General features: G+C 44.2%; 1 protein-coding gene across 3 annotated transcripts in view; it reads left to right on the plus strand.

The window, feature by feature from the left end:
- Positions 1-19,850, plus strand: part of DCSTAMP (dendrocyte expressed seven transmembrane protein) — a 64,095-nt gene extending 44,245 nt beyond the window's left edge. For 2 of the 3 annotated variants that reach the window (XM_058275901.2, XM_004457559.5), the window contains exons 2-4: positions 8,025-9,066; positions 14,412-14,720; positions 16,034-19,850. In XM_058275901.2, the coding sequence (XP_058131884.1) occupies positions 8,038-9,066; positions 14,412-14,720; positions 16,034-16,108 (1,413 nt within the window). In that variant the 5' untranslated portion in view covers positions 8,025-8,037 and the 3' untranslated portion in view covers positions 16,109-19,850. Of the gene's footprint in view, positions 1-7,364; positions 9,067-14,411; positions 14,721-16,033 lie in introns of all 3 variants that reach the window. The other variant, XM_058275900.2, reaches the window with a different exon arrangement.
- The last annotated feature ends 1,499 nt before the right edge of the window (positions 19,851-21,349 follow it).

The following is a 21,349-nucleotide window of genomic DNA, read 5'->3' on the forward strand; positions in this document are numbered from 1 at the left end:
GCAAAAAACGATGAAAACAAAGTTATGAGGAATTCATTCCACCTCAAACAGAGGCCTCAGCGCCTGCTTGAGCTATTTTGGCAGTCAGAGAGAACAATATGTACAGAACCAGGTTATAATTTGCAAGAATTTATTTTAAAAAAAAGAAAAGGTAAAGAAAGAAGGCCTCCATTCTTCTTTTGTCCCACGCACAGGTGCTGGCATTTGATACCCGGTCTCAGAACAACTGTAAAATGCCAATGGCAGAGCCAGCTTTACAGCGCTTCTGCACCTTTTATTTCAGACCATCAGGCTGGCAGGCACCTTAGAACTTTCCTAGCCCCAAGGAACGGAAGTTCCAAGAGGTAAAGGGACCTATCAAGGTCACTTAGCCTGGTTTAGGTAGCAGCTGGTTAGACCTCCTGTCTCCCACCTCCCCGCCTGCCCTATTTTCATTTTCCTGTTCCACTCAGCCGTTATTCAGATTCCTTCAAAATAAGATTCAAATCAAGTCACGAGGACCGTGAGAGGCCGTGTGTTCAGACGAGGTTCCCACAGGGGCTTAGCAGAGGGTCGGAGGAGCACAACGAACAGAGGGATGGTCGGCTGGGGTTCGTTTGTCTTGAGTGTCTGCTGTCTGTTTCTTGTTGAGCCTAAGCCTCCTCTGCCCGGGAAGCAGGGTCAGAACGATCTGGCCTTACTTAATAGAATTGCAGGCTCTCAGACAAGGCAAGTGCGCCCCAAGTGAGGAAAGAGGGGAGCAATAGGCAAGCCCCCAGGTCATCGTCTCTAGGAGGATCCTCCCAAGAAGGCCACGATGGCAAGCAGGGAGCTTGTGCGTTTCCGTTTGCCAGTCCATCTTTGGCATCCCCCTATCTGGAAAACTCTGACAGAGGGCCATTCGCTAGCAGGTTGTAATTATCGTGCCATGTCTCCACGTGTTGGGGCTGCTGGTTGGGCCTTGAGAGTTGACCCGTGCTCAAAGCACAGTGCTCGGGAATGTTAGTCTCCTTGACTCTCCACAGGAGCAAACTGAACGGGGCTCTGGGGGTGGGGGCCGGGACTGGGAGCCCCTTGCCCTCCAAACCAGGGCTCTTGCTGCGGCCACTGACATTTAATGCCATCCCCCTCCCCCAGGGAAAACAAGCCTTGCCACTGTGTTTGCACCTGGCAGCCCATGTTTGCTAGCGGGTGCAGGGCTGCTGGAGAAGCCCCGCCACTTCTGTTTCCCATGGCAACAGCTCGGCCCTGCGTGAAAGCAGATAAGCGTGGGCTCAGGCTGCACGCACAGACTGCACGGTTCTGCATGGCTGTCGGCTTGGACAGGACCTCCTTTGCTCCCTTCCACACAGTCATGCAAAAATTGCTTTAAGCCCACCAAAGAGAAGTGGGGCCCTCAGAGATATTCCAGTGGACTCGAGCTAAGGCTTCCCTGGCCAGGGGGTCGTGCCTATGGAAGTGTATGGAGAGAGATGGGGAAGTGGCCATTGCTCTCGGGATAATGCTGCTGGCAAAACACGAAGCAGACACTGGCTCCTGAGAAAACAAGGCTGCTGAGGCAGACAGCAAGCATTATTGATAATGGAGGCAAAAGAGAGAGACACTGCAGGTTAAAGCAATCAGGTGACTGCTTAGAGGCTGCTAGAAGGGACAACGTTGAGAGGGAGGAAAGGGCCCAATCCAGTAAGCACAAAAGAGGGGTGTTAGAGCTCTTTGGGCAAAAATAAGTATTCCTGAGGCACAGGGGGAAACCCTTATGCATGGCACTGGGAGCTGGTTTACAGCATGTTTTTCTTTTCCTTTCTCAGGAGGTAAGGATTTACTAAATTTAACTAGAATTTATTAAACTAATATTGTTGGACATTTAGGCCCTCCCCATATTTTCTTAACAATTTGCTTATATAAACAATGCTATCATAAACATTCTTCTATAGATTGAAAAACATGTATTGTGGTAACATATATACAACATAAAACGTCCCATTTTAAGCATTTCCAAGTATATATTTTGGTGACATTAATGGCATTCATTACAGCATGCTTTTAAAGTGTGCCCGGGAATAAAAAGAGGCCAAGATAATCCAGAAAAGAGGATGGAGAAGCTACAAGGGGAGGCGGGACAGAGGGAAGGAGGAAGGACTGAGAAGATCCCCCTGGGATAGGGATAAAAACTGACGGCCTGTGGCCAAAACCAGCCAGAGGGTTTAAAAATAATTTGAGGCAACATTTTCTTAAAAACTAGGAGACATCACCTGCCAGAAAATCTAGATCTCTTGAAAATGGTCAGAAAATCTGTCATACTGGGCCTACATTCAGTCATGAAGAAAATTGGCTGGGGCTGGCGGGCTGCTACCTCTGCAAACCAGACTGGTTTGCAGTGGGCTCTTCAGACCACCAAGACCCTCTGTGTGTCCTGTCACCCCACATCGCACCCCCAAGAAATATCTGTACCTCCTCATTTCCTTCACTCCTGTACGGTGTCTGTCCTGATCCCTTTGGGTCAGAAATGCTGCCTGCTGCCAACCCTGCCCCGATTTCCCAGCACAGGAAGAGCACCCAGCCCCAAGCCCAGCTCACCTCAGAAGGTGGCGAGGACCAACACTGAACACTCTTCTCTCTCCCTGCCCCCGGGAGAGACCACTGCTTTGGAAGGGAGAGTCCTACAGCCTGGACCTCCCACCGGGCCAGGCTGGGTTAAAGGGGATGAGCACGGCTGGATACCAAGGGAAACGTGGTATTCCTGAGGGGGCCAGGCAGCCGAGCAGAAGTGCTCGCCCGGGCACAGGAGGTCAGCAGCCTGCTCGGACTGCTCTTTCGGCTGGGCTGGTGGGGGTAGGTGGAGGACCCTGGATTCAAATGTCGGAACAAGAAGAGTTCATAGGGGCATTCCTGAACACACTCTCCAGCGTGCATGGTTGGTGTCCTGGAGAGAGAGTCCAACCACATTTAGAAGCTACTCTTTGAAGATCATGTTAAAGTGGGGCTGAGAAGTTGCCTGTTTTTCTTCCATCCTAACCCTCATCTAAAAAATATGGAAGTAATAGGGCAGGTTAGCTGTGAAGATTAGAAATAATGCACATCACGTGCTGTAACTGTGGTCGGGCACTTAGGAACAAGGTGGTAACTGGTATCGATTGCTACGTTGCCAAGTCTTAGACTGAGGCTGTAGTGCAGTCACCTCTTCAATTATGTATTCTGTGGTTTCTGAAGGCAAATCATGCATGTGAGAAATATGAACTCTCTTATCCAGGAAACCTGGGAAGGATATTTAAATGGAGTTTATGAAAAATCAGCAATAAGAAGTTGGTGTGACAGAAAATGTGTCACTGAGTGTTGGAGAACAGGGATCTCATGCCTAGCTTTGCCTCCAACTGCCAGGATGATCTTGACAAGTCACTTTAGCTTCAGAATTTGAGTTTCATCCTCTGTAAGAATCAGCTGGTTAGATGTAAATCATCTGGAGCTACATTGTCCAATACATAAACATAGGCATCTGTGGCTATTTAAATGTAAATTAATTAAAATTAAATTTAAAACTCAGTTCCTATTTCAAGTGTCAATGATCACATGAGGTCAGTGACTACCAACTTGGACAGCTGTAGAGCGTTTGCCTCAAAGCAGGAAGTTCTCCAGGATAGCACTGAATTCTAGAGCTTCTGCCGGCTGTCGGTCCTCGGATCAGCGGTCTTAACACCATGTGGGTCCTTGCTAGAAATGCAGAATCTCAGGCACCATTCCAGACCTTCTGAATCAAAATCTGCCTTCTAACAAGATTCTCTTAGTGATTATATATTAAAATTTAAGCAGCTCTGATCTGTAAGATTCCTTTGAGCTCTGAAAATTAAATTTTTAAATCTGACAAAGTCTTGGGGAAAGAAACAAGCAGGCAGCCTGTCAAACCCTGATTCCCTGATTTTCCTGAAAGGAAAGAATTGGGGGGCTATCTGAAGAAAACAACATGGTTGCACCTTCACAGCACGTAGAAAGAAAGCAGCAGATGCCTAAGGAATTGTATAGGCCAGTGCTGGGAAGTGATAGAGTGCAGCTCCTATCTCTCCAAGGCTTCCACCAACTTGGGACAGTCAGTCTTGCCCTAAAGATTTTCAGAGAAGCGAAGGTCTCAGAATTCTGGATCAGCAAAGGCAAAAGAAGAAATGTGTTGCATTTACTAAGCACTTGTTTCCAGGGAGTCTTAGACTGTTTTTGCTGATGTTCCTTACATTAAACCTCCCCAGAAAGGAGCTCAGGCAGGTCTTCCCCTCAGGCAGGGAAAAGAGCAGAGTGGGGAAGAAATCCAGGTCCTGTCAGTAATGACGGGAGGGACAGCCTTTGTCACTAGGTTCTGGGTTTGCAATTCAAAGTGCTGCTCTGTGGCTTGAGCTATAAAACACAAGAGAAAGCATTCCATCTTCTCTCTGCAGAAATTTTCAAAGCTTCTTGGTGACATGCTGTTTTCAGCACAAAAACAAAGAGGGCAATATTAGAGATGTTGCTTGTTAAGAAAACATGTGCCTATTACGGGCAAAATTGCAGTCATATATCTTATTTAATTGAAAGTAGATTTTATTGCAGAATGTTAAAATTTTAATGTGTTCATAAATCTATTTCATGCTTTCAGAGAAATGTCTGTATTAAGAACACAGTGTACAAGGATGAGGGCAAGAGATGGGAAAATGAATCTAGAATATACTTTATTAATTTTTTCAGAAAACAAGCAAAATGGTGCCTCATAAAAGAAATTAGTAAAAATCAAAACAAAGCAGTTGGGATTTCTGATTTGCTTTGGAGAAAAACCTGCTGATTTGAGACATATGCTTATAGGATCAACTATTTTGTTGCAGGAAAAAATAAGAGCAGATAATGGAAATGGGTTTGTGATATACAGGCTAGCACTTAAACAGTCACTGGTGCAAATGTGATGTGTTTCCAGCAAAGAGTGAGCTGAGAGGTCTGTCACATAACCCAAGCATGAGAATCAGGGAACAGTGCTGGAGACAGTGGTCTAAATCCTGCCTGGGTTTCCTGTACTCTGTAGCCCCTGACAATTTCCATAAGCACTTAGAGCCTCAGTTTCTACTGTGTAAAATGCAAAAAAGCTTTGTCTCCAAGGCTGCATGGAAGATGCAGAGAGCTGCTTTATGAAAAGTGACTAGAATATGATAGGCAATTAATACCTATTAGCATATCAATTAGTCAAACAGTGTCTCCAGGTCAAGTCCAAAGCAAAGGTGAAGAAAGCAGTGAACCAGAACCTGCCTGGCAGGTAAGGCAGCACCTCCTGACCTGCTCCAGAGCTGGACATCCTGTCCACCTGCATGCTGTGGAGTCCTTTAGTTCTCTTGCCCCGGCAATGAGGCAGGTGTGGCTCTGCGGTTGGCAATGCTGGCGGAGATCTGGGAGCATAAGGCCTCATTGGTGATGGTTGTCTCTACCTACCCGGGGGACAGAGTGGGGTGGAGATGGGGCCGTGCATGTGACCACTGTTGACCTTCAAGTCAACCACCGATTCTGAAAGGAAGCCAGCTTGCAGGGAGAGAAAACTGCAGATGTCCGTTTCTTGGTTCTCAAATGTCTTAAGGGGCTGGATGGATCATTCTAATTGCCTTTCCTCCTGATAGAGAAAGAATATCTTCCTACGTGGGATCTTGAATCTTTGCTTAGGCCAGGCCCCATTGTAACAACCCTCTTGACACTCAAGTTCTCCCCATTTCTCTTTTCTTCATTTCCACTCAAATAATTGTGGGAGGAAATGCAAGCCCTCTGTATTAGCCAGTCAAAGGGAGGCTGATGCAAAGTACCAGAAATCTGTTGGCTTTTATATTATTTGGGGTAAAAGCTTACAGTTACAAGGCCCTAAAGAGTCCAACTCAAGATTGCTTTCTCACCAAAGTCAATTGCCACATGTTGAAGAAAGATGGTGAGCGATCTCTGCCTGGTCTCTTGGGTGCTTCTCAGCTGCTCACCTGCTCTGTTTTCTTTGGCTACAAACTATGAAGCAATTGACTCATTGCTCTCCCCTGGGCTTTAGCTGTTTGAGCCTTCTCCTTTCTGTCACATAGCAGGACCAAAATGACAAAGTTCTCTTCCATGTGTCTTCTTGAGTAAGTGTCTGTTTATATCAGCCCACCAAGGAGGTGGGGACTCAATCCAGAGTTAGGATCTACTGACAAGGTCGAATCAAAACCCTAATCTTAACAGGTAATTTAATCAAAGACATCTCAGTTGTCTCTAATGCAATCAAAGGGGATCACACCCAGAGGAGCAGACCAGTTTATAAACATAATTTCTCTTTTTTTGAATTCATAAATAATCTCAAATTGCCACATCCTTTATACTCTTTCTGAAGAGATTTGCATGTTTGCTCCTAACCTACCTATATCCCTGCCTCAGTTCATGCCTAGATACCCCTCTCCTACTACAAGTATAATTTCGGGTTCTAACAGTATTAAACTGCTCCATTAAACCAACTGCCTCATTTTTATGTAAAAAGGGATATATTTGCTAGTGTTTAAACACTGATCAATGCCCTCATTAAAATCCCATGTATGTGGCACACTTCTCATTAAATATTTTCATGTCAGTCAAGAGAGAATGATCTCCAATTTGGTGGTGCATCACAGGCCTCCAGCTGCATGACTGACAGGACAGCAGCAGCCCCATAGCCCCTTCACTTCAATTGTTCCAGTTCGGGAAAGAGGAAAAGATGATTAACTCAGGGACAAAAACCTTGTTTTCCTTGTGAGAGTCTCAAGAGGGAACTGTACTTGGAGGGTATGGGGAAGAAAGGGAGGAAGCGGTGGTTGCAGCATAGAGCTACAGTGGCCTCAGTCCAATTCCACATTTGAATTTGGCTGCCCTTGGTATGCTTTCTGGTTGGTAAAATTAGAGCACAAGAAAATAGATGGCTATCAAAGAGTGCTCTTATTTAATGCAGCTCATTGAAATGTCAGCCTTATCATCAGTCTAGGATATATTTCAACTATTAAGACCCATCATATAATGTTGATGCCTTCATCAAATAACAGTTGTTGCCTAACAAACCACCACAAAGTTCAGTGGCTTAAAACAATAGGTATTTACTATTATCATGTATACTCATGTATCTGAGATCAACTGGTGGCTTGGCTAGGACTGGTTGGTCTAGGGTGGTCTCTCACAAGTGTGGTGACTGGCTGGCTGTTGACTGAGTGGGTCGGTGGATCACCATATGCCTCTTGTCTTTAGCAGTCTAATCTGGTATGATAGGCTGAAAATATACCCCTGAAGGATGTCCATATCCTTCTCCCTGGGGCCAGTGAGTATGTTGTTTTATGTGGCGAAAGGGACTTTGCAGATGTCATTAAGATAAAGATCTTAAAATGGAGAGTTTATTCTGGATTTTCCAGGTGTTCCAATGTAATCATGAAGGTCCTTAGAACCTGAGGGAGTCAGGAAGATCAGAGTTATAGAGAGAAGACATAGGGTGTAAGAAGAGATCAGAGAGGAGAGAAGATGCAACATTGCTGGCTTTGAAGATGGAGGAAGACACCACAAGTCAAGGAATGTAGGTGGCCTCTCATAGCTGGAAAAGACGAGGAAATGGATTCTCTCTTAGAGTCTCAACAAGGAATGTGTCCATGAGTACCCATCTTATACTTCTGACCTCCAGAACTGTAAGAGAATAAATTGTGTTTCTTTAAGCCACTAAATTTGTGGTAATTTGTTATAGTAGCAATTGGAAACATGTTAATGTGGTAGTAATAGGGAACAAAAGGATTCCAAGAAAGCAAGCAGAAGCAAGTCATAGGCTGAGAATTGGCACATTCTCACTTCTGCCACTATCTACTGATGAAATAAGTTACAAGACCAGCCCAGATGCACTGGGTCAGGAAATAAGCTCATCTCTTGATGGAAGAAACTATAAAAATCATATGACAAGGGGTATGGCTACAAGAAGGTGTAAAGAATTGTGGCCATTTTTCAATCAGTCTACCACATTGCTCTTTACAAAATGACAGAGAATATTCAAAAGCAACTTCTGACTTTGGTTTCTTTTTAATTTCCAGGGACAGAGGGAACATGGGTGCCTGGACCTCAGGCACTGGTATCTTCTTAAGTCTTTGGAGGATTTACGTGTCCCCAAGAAGCATAAGATGGATGGACTTCATCCAACATTTGGGAGTTTGCTCTTGTGTTGCTTTCATTTCAATGGGCCTTCTCTCTGTGGCCTTCCGCTGGTTTCTGTCAACACTCACAGTGTTCACCACCTCCTGGATTATCATGTGTGTTCTGCTGTATTGCTCAAAACATACAAGATGTTTCATTCTTCTCTTCTTTCTCTCTTGTGGTCTGCGTGAAGGCAGGAATGCTTTGACTGCGGCTGGCACAGGGATAGTGATATTTGGACATGTTGAAAATATCCTTTACAACTTTAAGGGTCTCCTAGACAGTATGACTTGCAACCTAAGGGCAAAGAGCTTTTCCATTCATTTCCCACTTTTGGAAAAGTACATTGAAGCAATTCAGTGGATGTATGGTCTTGCCACTCAACTACGTCTATTTGAGGACCTTGTTTCTTGGAAACAGACCCTGGCAGTGTCTCTTTTCAGTCCCATCGAAGCCCTGGAGGCTCAGCTAAATGGTACCCAAGGTGAAGTCCTGAATGTAATGTACCAAATGGTGACCACAGCACAAGTGGTATCTTCTGTGGGTCAGAAGTTACTTGCTGTCGCAGGCCTTGTGCTGGTCCTATTCAGCACTGGCCTCTTTATGAAGCAATTTTTGAGCCCTGGTGGTTGGAAGTTTGAAAATATCTATATCACTAGACAATTTGTTCGGTTTGATGAAAGGGAGAGGCACCAACAGAGGCCCTGTGTCCTCCCGCTGAATAAGACAGAAAAGAAGAAGTATGTTGTCGTCCCATCTTTCTGGCTGACTCCTAAAGAAAGGAAAAACCTGGGGCTATTTTTCCTTCCCATACTGACCCATCTCTACATCTGGGTGCTGTTTGCTGCTGTAGATTATCTGCTGTATAGGCTCATCTTCTCAGTGAGCAAACATTTCCAGAGCTTACCAGGGCTCGAGGTTCACTTGAAACTGCACACAGAGGTAGGTGCTCACATGGTGATTTGCATGTGGTTTTTTCAAAAGATCATGAACTACTGAGGCAGAGGCAGCAACGTATTCACCTTTGAATCCCCAGTGCCTGGCATGGTGCCTGCACATAGAAGGACCCAGTGAATGGAGGTTAAATGGAATTGGAGTAATGACCTTAAAGTAGAACATTGATCTGAAAACCTTTGCCCACTGTATTAGATTCCTGTGGCTGCTGTGATAACTCACCACAAACTGGGGTGGAGAGGGGGTGCTTAAAACAAAAGAAACTTACACTCTCAGAGTCCTGGAGGTCAGCAGCCTGGATTCGGTACCACTGGGCTGAAATGAAGGTGACCGCTGGCCACTCTCCAGAAACCGCCTTCCCTTCCTGCCTTCATTCCTTGGCTTGTGGCTGCATCATCCCAGTGATGCCTCCTTGGTGGCGGTGCCTTCTCCTCTTCTCTCTGTGTGTGTGCTCTCCCTCTGCCTCTTTCTTATAAGGATGGTTGTGATGGCATTTAAGGCCCACCCAGAAAATCAAGGATGTTCAGATCCTTAATGTAATCACATCTGTGAAGACCGTTTTCTCAAAAAGAGATAACATTTACTATGCCCAGGGATTAGGAGCTGATACCTCAGGGGCTATTTTTAAGCCTACTGCCATCACCAAACCCTGAAATTTGGGCATAGGAGTCTGTGGTGTTGAACACAAAGTGGATTCTCAAGCAGGAGTATCTGGCATGAACGAAGGAGATCAGGGTTCTAGGCCTGACTTCCTCTCACCTTCATCCTTGTTGTGCTGGTCAACCTTGAGTCAGGCACCTTCTGTGAATGGGAGATTAGTTTCTGTGTATCCTGAGTCCTTAACAAACATAGCAGGGCTCCCATTGCATTAGAGTAGAATTTAGGGGGACAATCATTGGGAAAGGGCTAGCTGGCCCTAGTATCTGGTGACATCCACAGAAAAAAGAGTTTGCATGTGTGTGTCATTGAAAAAGAGGGCTGGGAAGTGTTACAGCCACAGATCTCTCTCTTTCAGTTTTAAAATGAGAGCTCCTACTTCTGCTAAAATGGTACCCCAGCTACACTTTGGATTTCTAGGTCAGTAGTTCTCAATCATAAGCGTGTGTTAAGATCTCCTGGGCTGGCTGCAGAGTCTTAGGCCCCAATTTACAGAGATTTTGTTTAAAGTGGAGAGCATTTTTCATAAGCATTCCACGTCATTCCAAAGTAGGTGGTCTGTGGAGCACACTTTGAGAAACTCTCAATGAAGTACTTGAAAGTAAGGACGTTCCAAACCATTGGTCCCCTACCTTGGCTGCTCAGTGTTTTCACTGTGAAGCTGAACAAGCAGATAAACAAACCCAATGCTTCTCCCTACCTACAGGGATTCTGATTTAATAGGACTCAAGCAAGGCCTGGGTATTGGGATTTTTTTTTAAACTCCCCAACCAATTCTAGTGAACAGCCCAAGTTGTGAACCGCTATCCTAAACCCACCACTCAAAAAATGGAGCCAGTAGTTCAGCCTCTAAAGGTCATCGGATGGATCTTGAAAATCTTAATTAGCCTAGACATTCTCTTTCCCTGAGCTGGTGGTGCCTCTTGTGTCTGCAGGAATCTGGTTTTCTCTCCTCAGTTCTCCTTCTTGCTTCTCTTTGTAGCATGTGCCAACAAAGTGGACTGTGAGTTTGTGTATCCCATCCTTTATCTTTTCTTTTTCATTTTCCCCCATGGAAATTTGTGCTTATATTGACATTTCAGAGGACCTGGATATTGTTAGATAAATATTATTATTTTTTAAAATGCAGAGATATTGAAGCTGAACCAGGAGGGGCGTGTGTGCATGTGTGTGTGTGTGTGTGTGTGGCAGTGCCTCTGTGTGTGTGTCACATTTGCTGGGTAAACTGCAGCAGAGCCGGCAGGTGAAAACATCAACAGCTGTGTCCACATTTCTAATTTTCCCTCTTCTTTATCAAGCAGCAATAAATTGTGCTGGGGCCTGGGGAAATCTTAGATGGGAAATTGCCTAAATATTCCCTGTAAACCTCCTTTGCAACGCCACTGAGCTTTTCTCTCTTTATCTCCCAGGGCTGCAATGCCCCTGCTGCCTCCACAGCTCCCCTCCCCTTCCTCTGGCTCAGCAGGCCCAGTCCGCAGGCTCCTGGCCCTCCTATCCTGGGCTTCCTCTGAGTTGATTACTCTGAACACTGTGTCCTCTGAAGAATTTAGTTAATTATGAGACCTCCTGTTGCTGTAGCTATCTGGAGCAGGTCAGATACTGGAAGCAGTGTTTCAGATGAAAACCAAACAAGACTTTCAAACGTGCTCAACTTTGCAGGGTGACCTTTCCTCACCCCCATTCTCCTCCTCTATCCCCCTCTCTTGTCTCTCCCTCTTTTTCTTTATGCTTCTTTTTAATTTATTTCTTTTTCAGTCAATAACCATGGCTGTTTTGTGAATTCTCACTGTTTTATAAAGACAGAAGGGAGAAAAAAAGCAAGTTCTGTCTTACAAAAAATGTCCTAAAACTCTCCAACGACAAGGCTCTGACGTGTTCATTTTTGGGCATTGGTGGCCCCGGGGACGCTGGATGGCGAGGCTGCCATCAGGTGCTCGTGTCCTGGGGCCGGGAGGGAGGGGCAGTGATGCACACAAGTGCCAGGGTGGTGGGCGCAGCTGCCGTGGGAGCTCAAGTCGTGGTGGGGAGACTGCGCCACAGGCAGCCCCTTGCGCAGGACGGGCAATGCCCGCTCTTATCCCAGGATGCCGTGGAGGCTCCTGGTCTTAACCCTTGCTGCAGATTTGCAAAGAAAGTCACATAGGAAGAGACCGCTGACTCAGGTGTTTGCCAATATTTCTCTCCCACTTTCATACGGTTTAAAATAAATGTTTTAAATAAAGAAGAAAGGTGGGAAGTGATCTGAGTTTAGCTAGTTGAAAAGGTTAGCACTGTCGGCAAAAATAGCCATAGTTGTCACTTACTGAGTACCTACTGTGTGCAGGGTGTTTGGCTGCTTTCACTTTGCCGACATCTACAGGGAGGCAGGATGGGGTTGGCGAGTGGGCAGGCTTTGTCCTCTGTTTCCTAACCAGGCTCCAGACTCACTAGCCACATAACCAGCCATGTAACTGTGGCAAGTGTGGCTCAGAGGACTGCTCTGGAAATTCAGAATGATAATTAGGCCTACACTGTGGACTTGTGAAGATTAAATAAAATACTTCATATAGAATGTCACTGGGATGTCGCGGGGATTCAGAAAGGTCACATACACTAGCCAAGGTCACCCAGCTTTAAGTGACAGAGCTGTGATTCAAACCCAGGACTGACACCAGAGCCTGCCCTCCTTTCAACATGCAAAGCTGTCTTAGCAAATTGTTTACTTAAAAGAGGTAGACACATTTTTAAAACATCAGGGTACCATTTAGTCTATTGCTCTGCATTTTGAAAGAACTAATTTGTCTTCCACTTTACCCTTAAATCCCATGCAAAAATGTTGACTCAACCTTTATAAAACCCTGACTCCCAACTGCAAAATCGCTGGTTGGACTCCTAGACTAAATTACCTCTTTCCAGACCGAACACCCGCTGCTTTCTTATTGCAGGATTTTTCATCACTGACTCAATCGATGTGTTTGTTTCTTCAACAGTATTAAAGAGTGCCTGCTTTTGCTCTGGGGACCTAAATCTCTCTATTTAATTGTGGGAAGGCTGTCTTTTTAATATGAGAAGAGGAGAGGAAACACAAATGCTTTCCATTGCTAGGGCACAGTGCTGGTGAAATTACAGATTTGCATTGACAACTATACAGAAGTCGTGGGTAGAGGGTTCCAGATTCTTTGCAGACACTGGGGGTAGATCCAATGTGCACAGTGTTTTCTGGATGTGGTTGGGTTCTTTTGGAGAAGTCATTTACCTTTTCCTGGCCCGGGGCTCTGCAGAGCCGGGGTGATAATAACTTACTAAGTACTCTAGTTCTAGAAGGTTAATGCTCCATCCCAAGCTGCTTAATTTACACTGGGAGTAGTTTATTCATGGGCAGGATCTGGCCCATTAATTCCTGTTTTACCAAATTAGAAAACAAATCCACCGAGAGATTAAATGACTTTCCCGGGTCAGGAAAAAGAAAGAGCTGAATCAACACCTACTTCTTTTTCTGGTATCTTGGTTGGGTGGCTCAATGTCATCTGCTCCTCACTGTGTCAGTTCTGCTGAGGACAACTAGTTTGTTCTTTTGCCTTCAAACAGAGGAATGCATCCCTCCTGAGCATGCAAGAGAGATGGGAAAACGTCCTATTTTTAAGTCCTCCACAAATAGGATTTTACAGTCTCCTTCAGTAAAGCGTATTCTACAATCAACATGTCAATCTGGAAAGGAATATCTTACACTAAGTGAAAATAATGCTCCTCAAACCTCTAGAAGGTTGGATTAGAGCATGATTTGGTGCCTCAACGTCTTTGTGACCTTGTGGTCTGCTGAGGGTGTTTTTCTAGACTGGTGGGGCAGGACTAGCTCTTAAGGGGCTGTGCTCAAGACAGTTTCCTCCCCGAGTTGAGCTAAAATCACCCTCCTTTAGCCTCATGTGCCCTAATCCATAGAAACAGATGTTCCACGAAGATGGACTCCATGGTCAGGAAAATCCCTGGCTGAAGGTAAACAGACTTCTCCGCTGCAGGACTGCCCGAAGTCCGCAGTAGTCTCAGGGGCGTTATGATTCTCCAAAGGGTGAATAGTGTAGACAAACTCATTCGATACCTTTCTCTCAAGGGAATCTGTATTCCCACAAACCTACTTCGGAAAACACCGTGATAGTCACGAGTAAGACTCAGCCCTTCTATGCTCTAATCACGGCACACAAAAGGTAGCTGAGACAACTCCTTTAGCCAGAGCTCCCTGCATATTAAAGATAAATGCTATAAACTGCGTAGCAGTGTCGAAAGGACAGGGTGGGGGCCCAGCGGCTCCCTGCCCTGGCTTCCCTCCCTAAGGGAAACTCAGTGGGCAGTATGCAGCCTCCCACACACAAGTTCAGTGTAACGATGTGCAGATGTTGCAATTCCTGCCTACAGTAACACCACCAGATCCCATTTATGTGCTTCATGTGACCCTAGCAGAAACTCTGTTGTGAAATATCTTTGTTCTGAGACCCTGTATATTGCCCCTCATTTTCCCGCCTCTTTGCCGAGCGCTACCCCCTCCTGCCCGTAAGTCCCCATCAATAAAGCTCACGTCTGATTACGTGCTGAGTGGGTCCTTTGGTTCCTGAAGCCATCCCTGACCCGTGCCCTTCAGGGGCTGGGTTGCAACAGACAGGGACTAAATACAAATAAGGCCTGAATTATTTGTTTCCTTTTAGGTGCAGAGAACCCAAGACACGATCCAGGATTCATCCTTTAATATATCTCTGTTTGAACCAAACTGCCTCCCAAAACCGAGGCTCCTTCTGTCTGAGACCTGGGTTCCTCTCACTGTTATTCTTGTGGGGCTAGTGGTGCTGGGACTCTTGTCCTCCACTCTGATGCAACTCAAAATCCTGGTGTCGACATCCTTCTACCCCAGCATGGACAGGGAACGCGTCCGATACCTACATGCAAAGCTACTGAAGAAAAGGTCGAAGCAGCCACTGGGAGAAGTCAGAAGGAAGCTGAGGCTGTACCTTACAAAGGTAAGCCAAGGCAGGGGAGAACCCCTAGTTAAGGACAATTTGAATTTGAAGGACAAGCGGAAAGGGGATTTCAGAGCACTCCCCAACCTTACATCAGAGCTGTTTCCCCAGCAATAGATAAAAGACACTGGGGAAAATTAAAATGTGCATGGCTAGGGATCTTAGCTTTGTGGTTGGGATACAAAATAACCTTTGAAATACTGGCTTCAAGTGAGTGTGTTCAGTCATATTGTAGAGAGACTGCAGGGAAGGCCCTCTATTGGTTACTAGAGAGTGATGCTCAATAAGATTTTCTTCCCAAATTAAGGATAAAGAAATAAGAGAGGAAAATATACATCACAGCTTGGTAAACACCAAAAGATTTGCTCATACTCCAGTGCGAAAATATATTCACATATTTTAAAAGGTAAAATCATGGTTCTCATACAAATATAAAATTAATACCCATCAAAGATTTTATTTAACTTATTAATTAACAAGGAAACAGTAAGAAATTGCAACCAATTTAAAGGAGAATACACACACACACATAGGTCATCAGGAATGCCAAAATGAGTTTCCTTAATAGATTTTTTTGTTAAAGACTTATTTATTTACTTATCCCCCCCCCCACCTCTTTCTCTCACTGTCCGCACTCTGTCCATTTGCTGTGTGTTCTTCTGTGTCTGCTTGTCTTCTCTTCTCACCTTCTCTTTAGAAGGCACCGGGAACCAATCCCAGGACCTTCTGACCTGGGACCGATTACTCACTCCCTTGATCTACCTTAGCTGCCTGGTTTGTTGTGTCTCACTGTCTCTCCTTTGTATTTCCTTTTTTCTTTTTTGTGTGTCTTCTTGTTGTGCCAGGCGTCTGTACAGCGTGGGCCAGCTCTCCGCACTGCACAGGCCAGCTCGCTTTTAATAGGAGATCCTGGGAACCGAACCTGGGACCCTCCATATGTTTAGCCGGGAGCCCAGTCACTTGAGCCACATCCGCTTCCCTGCTTAACAGATTTTTTTAAAACTGGCTTCCTTCACAGGGGCATGTGGGGGGAATAAATTGTACTCTACTGAGCAAAATTCATTTTCAGGTCTATGGATAGAATAATTTGTATTGTTGCCCTCAATTGTAAACAATTTACAGAATAGGAAAATAGCTCAAAGACCATGCAGGACTAAGAAACCCAGAAGGTTAAGCTAGACAGGACACCTAGTAATCTTTTATGCCCCTTGCAAAGCCGTTCACAATGTTTCCTAACCCCATAACAAATAGTTTCTGTTGGAGGCATTCAGAGTGACTCTAACGCTCATTCATCCAACTTTTTGTCTCCTCAGATTCATTTCTGGCTTCCAGTCCTGAAAATGATTAGGAAGAAACAACTGGACATTGCAAATGAAGAGAACCCATGAGAAGCCCTAGCTGGCCCCTCAGCCACCCTGCACCAGCTGTTCTCCTCAGGTGTTTTAATGGTGGTCAGGATTTTACCCCAACAATAGAGAACTGTGTGACACGATTGTGTCAGGGTTTGGAATTTGCATCAGCTGGGTATGCCTCCCAATTCCCCTGTGTGGTGACAGGGCTACCAGGTAAATGGTTGTGTGGTCTAGCTTCCAAGCAAGGCCCTGGACCAGGTCACAGTGTAACAGGACAATGACTGGGTCCTGTGATGATGACTCTCAGCATAGAATGATATTCAAAGAAGAAAAAACAACACCAGAAAAGGAGTGGCAAATAATTCAAACCTCCACTGCAGTTTCACTAGCAAATGCCAGGCAAAACATCTTTAAACAATTCCGTCCCTTCTCTGCCCTTCTTAACATATTTCGTCATTATTCCTTACCCCCACACTTTTCTCATTTCTTCTCCCTGTCCCCTTATTCAGAACCAAAAACTCTTTCCAAAACCCTTTGTCAGCAGTTCCTAATTTCCCCTTACCGCCGCCTCTGCTCCTACTCCCTGCTTTCCTGAATCAATTCTGTATTTTTATTTTCTAGCAGACTGCCTAGCCCAGTATTCCTGAAAGGGGAGTCCAGGGATCGCACATATCAAAATGATATTAAAACAAACATTCTTGGGCCTCTTTTCACCTTTAACTGCTGTTAAAATGCCTAGGAGGGAGAAAAACATCCTTGAATAATGGTTCTAGTATATCTTAAAGTTCCAGAAGGAAGAAGAAATAAACATTTTTTTTCAAACTTTTATTTTTAAATTATTCACTTTGAAACATTTTCAGACTTAAAAAAAGATTGCAAATATAGTACAGAGTTCCATTTATCCTTCACCCATCAGCCCCAAATCTTAACATCTTACATAACCTAGACCCGTTATCAAAGCCAGGAAATGAACACTGATAACACAACACCTGCAGAGTTCATTCTGTTGAGTCAGTTGCCTCACTAATATCCCTCTTCTGGTCCTTGATTCAAGCCAGGGTACCCCACTGCATTTACTCGTCATGTTAACTTAGTCTCCTCCAATCAGGGACGGTTCCTCAGTCTCCCCCCCGCCACCCCCCTTTATGGCCTTGACACTTTCGAAGAGTTCTGGCCAGTTATTTTGTGATGTTGCCTCATGACTAAATTCAGGTGATGTACTTTGGGGCAGATACGATGATGGGCCTTTCTGGGCACTCAGGACCAGAGGCCCATGCGTTGCTGCACCTCATTACTGGAGGTCACCACTGATGCCTTGCTTAAGGCGGTGTCTGCTGAATTCTTCCTCTGTCCAGTTACTATTTTTCTCTTTATGATGAGTAAGTATCTTTGTTATTAGAGGAGTTGTGGGCTTACAGAACAACCGTGCATAAATTATAGGACTCCCATATACCATCCTGTTAGTAACACCTTGCATTAATGTAGTACATTTGTTACAATTGATGAAAGCACATTTTGATAATTGTACTATTAACTATGGTCCATGGTTTAACTTGGGATGCATGGTTTGTGTGGTGCAGTTCCACGGATTTGTGTTTAAAATTTTTATTCTAGTAACATATACAACCTAAAACTTCCCTTTTTAACCCCATTCAAATATGTATTTCAGTGCTGTTAATTTCATTCCCAATGCTGTGCTACCATCGCCACCATTCATTACCAAAACTTTTCCATCATCCCAAATAGAAACTGTTTTTTATGCCTTAACTGCTTATTCCCTTCCCCCACCCCACCCCTTGGTAATCTATATTCTAGATTCTCACTCTTGGAGAATTGCTTTGAGACTATTTAAACATTCAGCTTCTCATCCTACTTTCACTCTCTAATTTTAGCATCCATGGGCACAAAAGTTACTGTTGAAGTGTCTGGTTTTCTATTTCCATAATTTCTACGTTTATTAATTGGAATTCTACTATAAGGAACAACTATCCCCAAAAAGGAACATTTTTTCGAAGAGCAGACTTTGTTTCAGATACTGGAGTAGGCAATTTGCACATACTATCTCGTCGATGTTTCATACCACACTGCGAAGTTTATTATTTCCATTTTATAGATCAGAAGACTTCAGGGAGACAAAAACAAACAGCAAGACAGGGACTGAAAGCTTATTCTGCCTTCGACTCCTTTTGAGCAATGCTCAGAATGCCTACACTTGCCAAAGGTTTGCAGGCACTTGCCTCTCGTCCCCGACACCTTGCCCGGGAAGGGGTTGAGCCACCTCGGCACTGCCACGAAATAAACGCCTCTAACAGTCTGATGGTCTCGCAGGGCTCCAGGAGGCTCCCAGGTCTTGGAGCTGAGGGACAAACTGTCAGTACTAGTTGTTACTTTCAAAGAAGGGAACAGGGCCCGGCCAGTGTCTTCTCCCACTCAGTCAGGGCCTTGGCCTCGGCCCACTGCCCCCTTTGTGCCAGGCACAGTGCTTGCTACCTGTATCTTTACATCTACTTTTTCAACAACTTCACAAGGCTGGTATGAGCTCCATTTCACAGATAGGAAAATGAAGTTTCAAAAGACTGAATAAGTCAATAAAGCTTAATATTGCTAGTAAGTGACAGAACTTAAAGGGAGAACCACTGAAGTCCTCAGTGAAGGATGAAGAGATGAACCTGCTCAGTCACAAGTCTTAACTCCCTGGGAGCCACTAAAAATGCCTAGTGCCCAGCCTCACCCTCAAAAACCCTGACTTAGTTCCTCAGGGGTAGCATCTGGGCAATAGCATTGTTTAAAGCTACTCTGGTGATTCTAATGAGCTGCCAGGATTGAGAACCACCATTCCAGGAAGTTTTACAGGGTTGCAGGTCTTTCAATTCAGATCTTCAATAGTGAAATTTTTCTAAAAAAAAGTTAAAGTGTCTGATTCAGCATTTCCTACTAGTCTGTTTAGATGGCCCATAAAAAGAATTACGTGGGGAACATTATGTAGAAAATCCACATCATCCATTTTCCAACCTTGAAGATTCATAAAGCATGTTGACATAATTCAAGAATCTGAGAAACCCTATAATAAAGGAATTTTTTTTTTCTTAAATATTTACTTATTTCTCCCCTTTCCCTCCATTGTCTGTTCTCTGTGTCCATTTGCTGTGTGTTCTTCTGTGTCTATTATTCTCATTAGGTGGCTCTGGGAACCGATCCTGGCACCTTCTGGAGTGGGAGAGAGGCGATCATTTTCTTGTGCCACCTCAGTTCCCTGGTCTGCTGCGTCTCTTATCATCTCTCCTCTGTGTCTCTTTTTGTTGGGTCATCTTGCTGCACCAGCTCTTTTTTGTGGGTCAGCACTCCTGCACAGGACAGTACTCCATGCCGGCCAGCACTCCATGTGGGCCAGCTCACCACATGGGCCAGCTTGCCCAGGTATCAAACCCTGGACCTCCTGTATGGTAGATGGGAGCCCGATTGCGTAAGCCACCGCTGCTTCCCAAGAAATTTCTTTTTAACTCTGTTTCACTAATAATTTCCTAAAACTATTAAAGCATGGAACAATTTCAGCTGTAATGACTATTAACCTCACGTAAGACCAGTTCTACCTCCTATACTCTGGTAAATGCTGATAAAATTGGGATATAATTGGCATGAATTCCAGCCAAAAAAGAATTCAAGTAAGTGAAGATCCATTTTTAATTTTGGCTTTTAAAAATATGGTGATGATTTTATACTTTGTTGTGTTTTCCAAACAAGCAAATACATTTATGAATAAATGGATACAAGGTGTGAATTTTTGTACTCATTTTGCATTTATTCCTCCAGCAGAGGAGGGATTTATTTCACATTAAATAAGGCGAAGAATCGGTATTAGTCACAGTAACAATCAGGTCAGTGTTTGCTTGACCAAGCAACTTGAACAAAGAACAGGGCATGCTAACCTGGCCAAGAAGACACACAAACTTAACCATCACAAAATGAGCTACTGGGTTTTCAAAGGGAATTGCATGCTTTGGAGTTTCTAAATAACATTAATTAGCTAACTTACTTATTTATTTAAGTAACAATATCACCAGCATCCTCAGCAAACATTTGAACATAGAACAGTGCTGGTGATATCCGAAAATTTTGCCTTGCACGCTGCCCTTAAAATTCTTCCATCCAGGAAATGGACCCTTAGGTAATAGATAACAATCCATGTGATAGCTTTCTGGCATCTCTCCCTGTCTCTTTATTATAATAGCCTTATCTTCTCTCTTTTCTCCTCTATTACATATAACTTTGAATATAGTCATCCTTGCCTGTTTAAAACAAAACAAAACAAAACAAAACAAAACAAAACAGTAGCCTTTGGTAAACACCAGTGATGTGGAGCAAGCAGTGCGTTTAGAGACCCACTGCCTCTGTGGTTACTAATGTCCTGTCGATCCTCTTCTCTATGAGAAGCACGTAACAGGATTGATAAATGGGTCTTAATTTCCTTGAGATAAAAACTAGCTTTCTGAAGTGGCATAATCTTGCTTCCAGTGACTTTTAACCCCTCACAGGACTTCCAGTGAGGGCCTTGCTGTCTCGGTACGGTAGGCACGTCTGTCCTGCGCCTGCACTCTTCTTCCCTGCTGGAAGCACAAACTGGCAAGGTGGTGGGTGCTGTCACAAAAGGCAATTTCGATCTCGAAATTATGATTTAGACTTGCTTATTTGAGCCTACATAACTTGGGGCATAATATGCTTATTTAGTTACAATTTATCCATTTTAGACTTAAAGTAAGGGTTGATTGAATTTCTTAAGACATCTATTGAAAGGTGCTCTACTAATATTGTAACAGCAGAAAGCTGCTGCTCAGATAATCTAATAGTTTCCTTTTCACCTCTAATCTTAATGGCTTATAAAAAGTGTATTGCATTATAGCCTAGGTCCCTATTTCTCATTTCATGCACTCCAATTTGGCCCTATTTCATTAGGGTCGTTCAGAGTCATTTTGATGTCCTTGTTGACTCCGTATTTGTTTATTCAGTGTCATTCTGATGTCCTTGTTGACTCCGTATGAGTTTCTCTTGACAACGAGCCACAGTAATTCTAAATAACTTTATAGTAATAGAACTCTTTTATTGTTCTACTTGGGCTGTTAAACATTGTCTTCCCTCTGAGATTTCATGTCTGCTGTCTTTCTGTTAGGGCCTAATCAATCATTCAATCATAATTATAATATGACAGTGTTAGAGTCTTCACATACCATGTATTTTATTGTCATGATTCAATTTGTAGTGAATATAAAAGCTACACTGTTG

The sequence above is a fragment of the Dasypus novemcinctus genome, chromosome 14 (genome assembly GCF_030445035.2).
Source record: "Dasypus novemcinctus isolate mDasNov1 chromosome 14, mDasNov1.1.hap2, whole genome shotgun sequence".
Classification (NCBI taxonomy): Eukaryota; Metazoa; Chordata; class Mammalia; order Cingulata; family Dasypodidae; genus Dasypus; species Dasypus novemcinctus.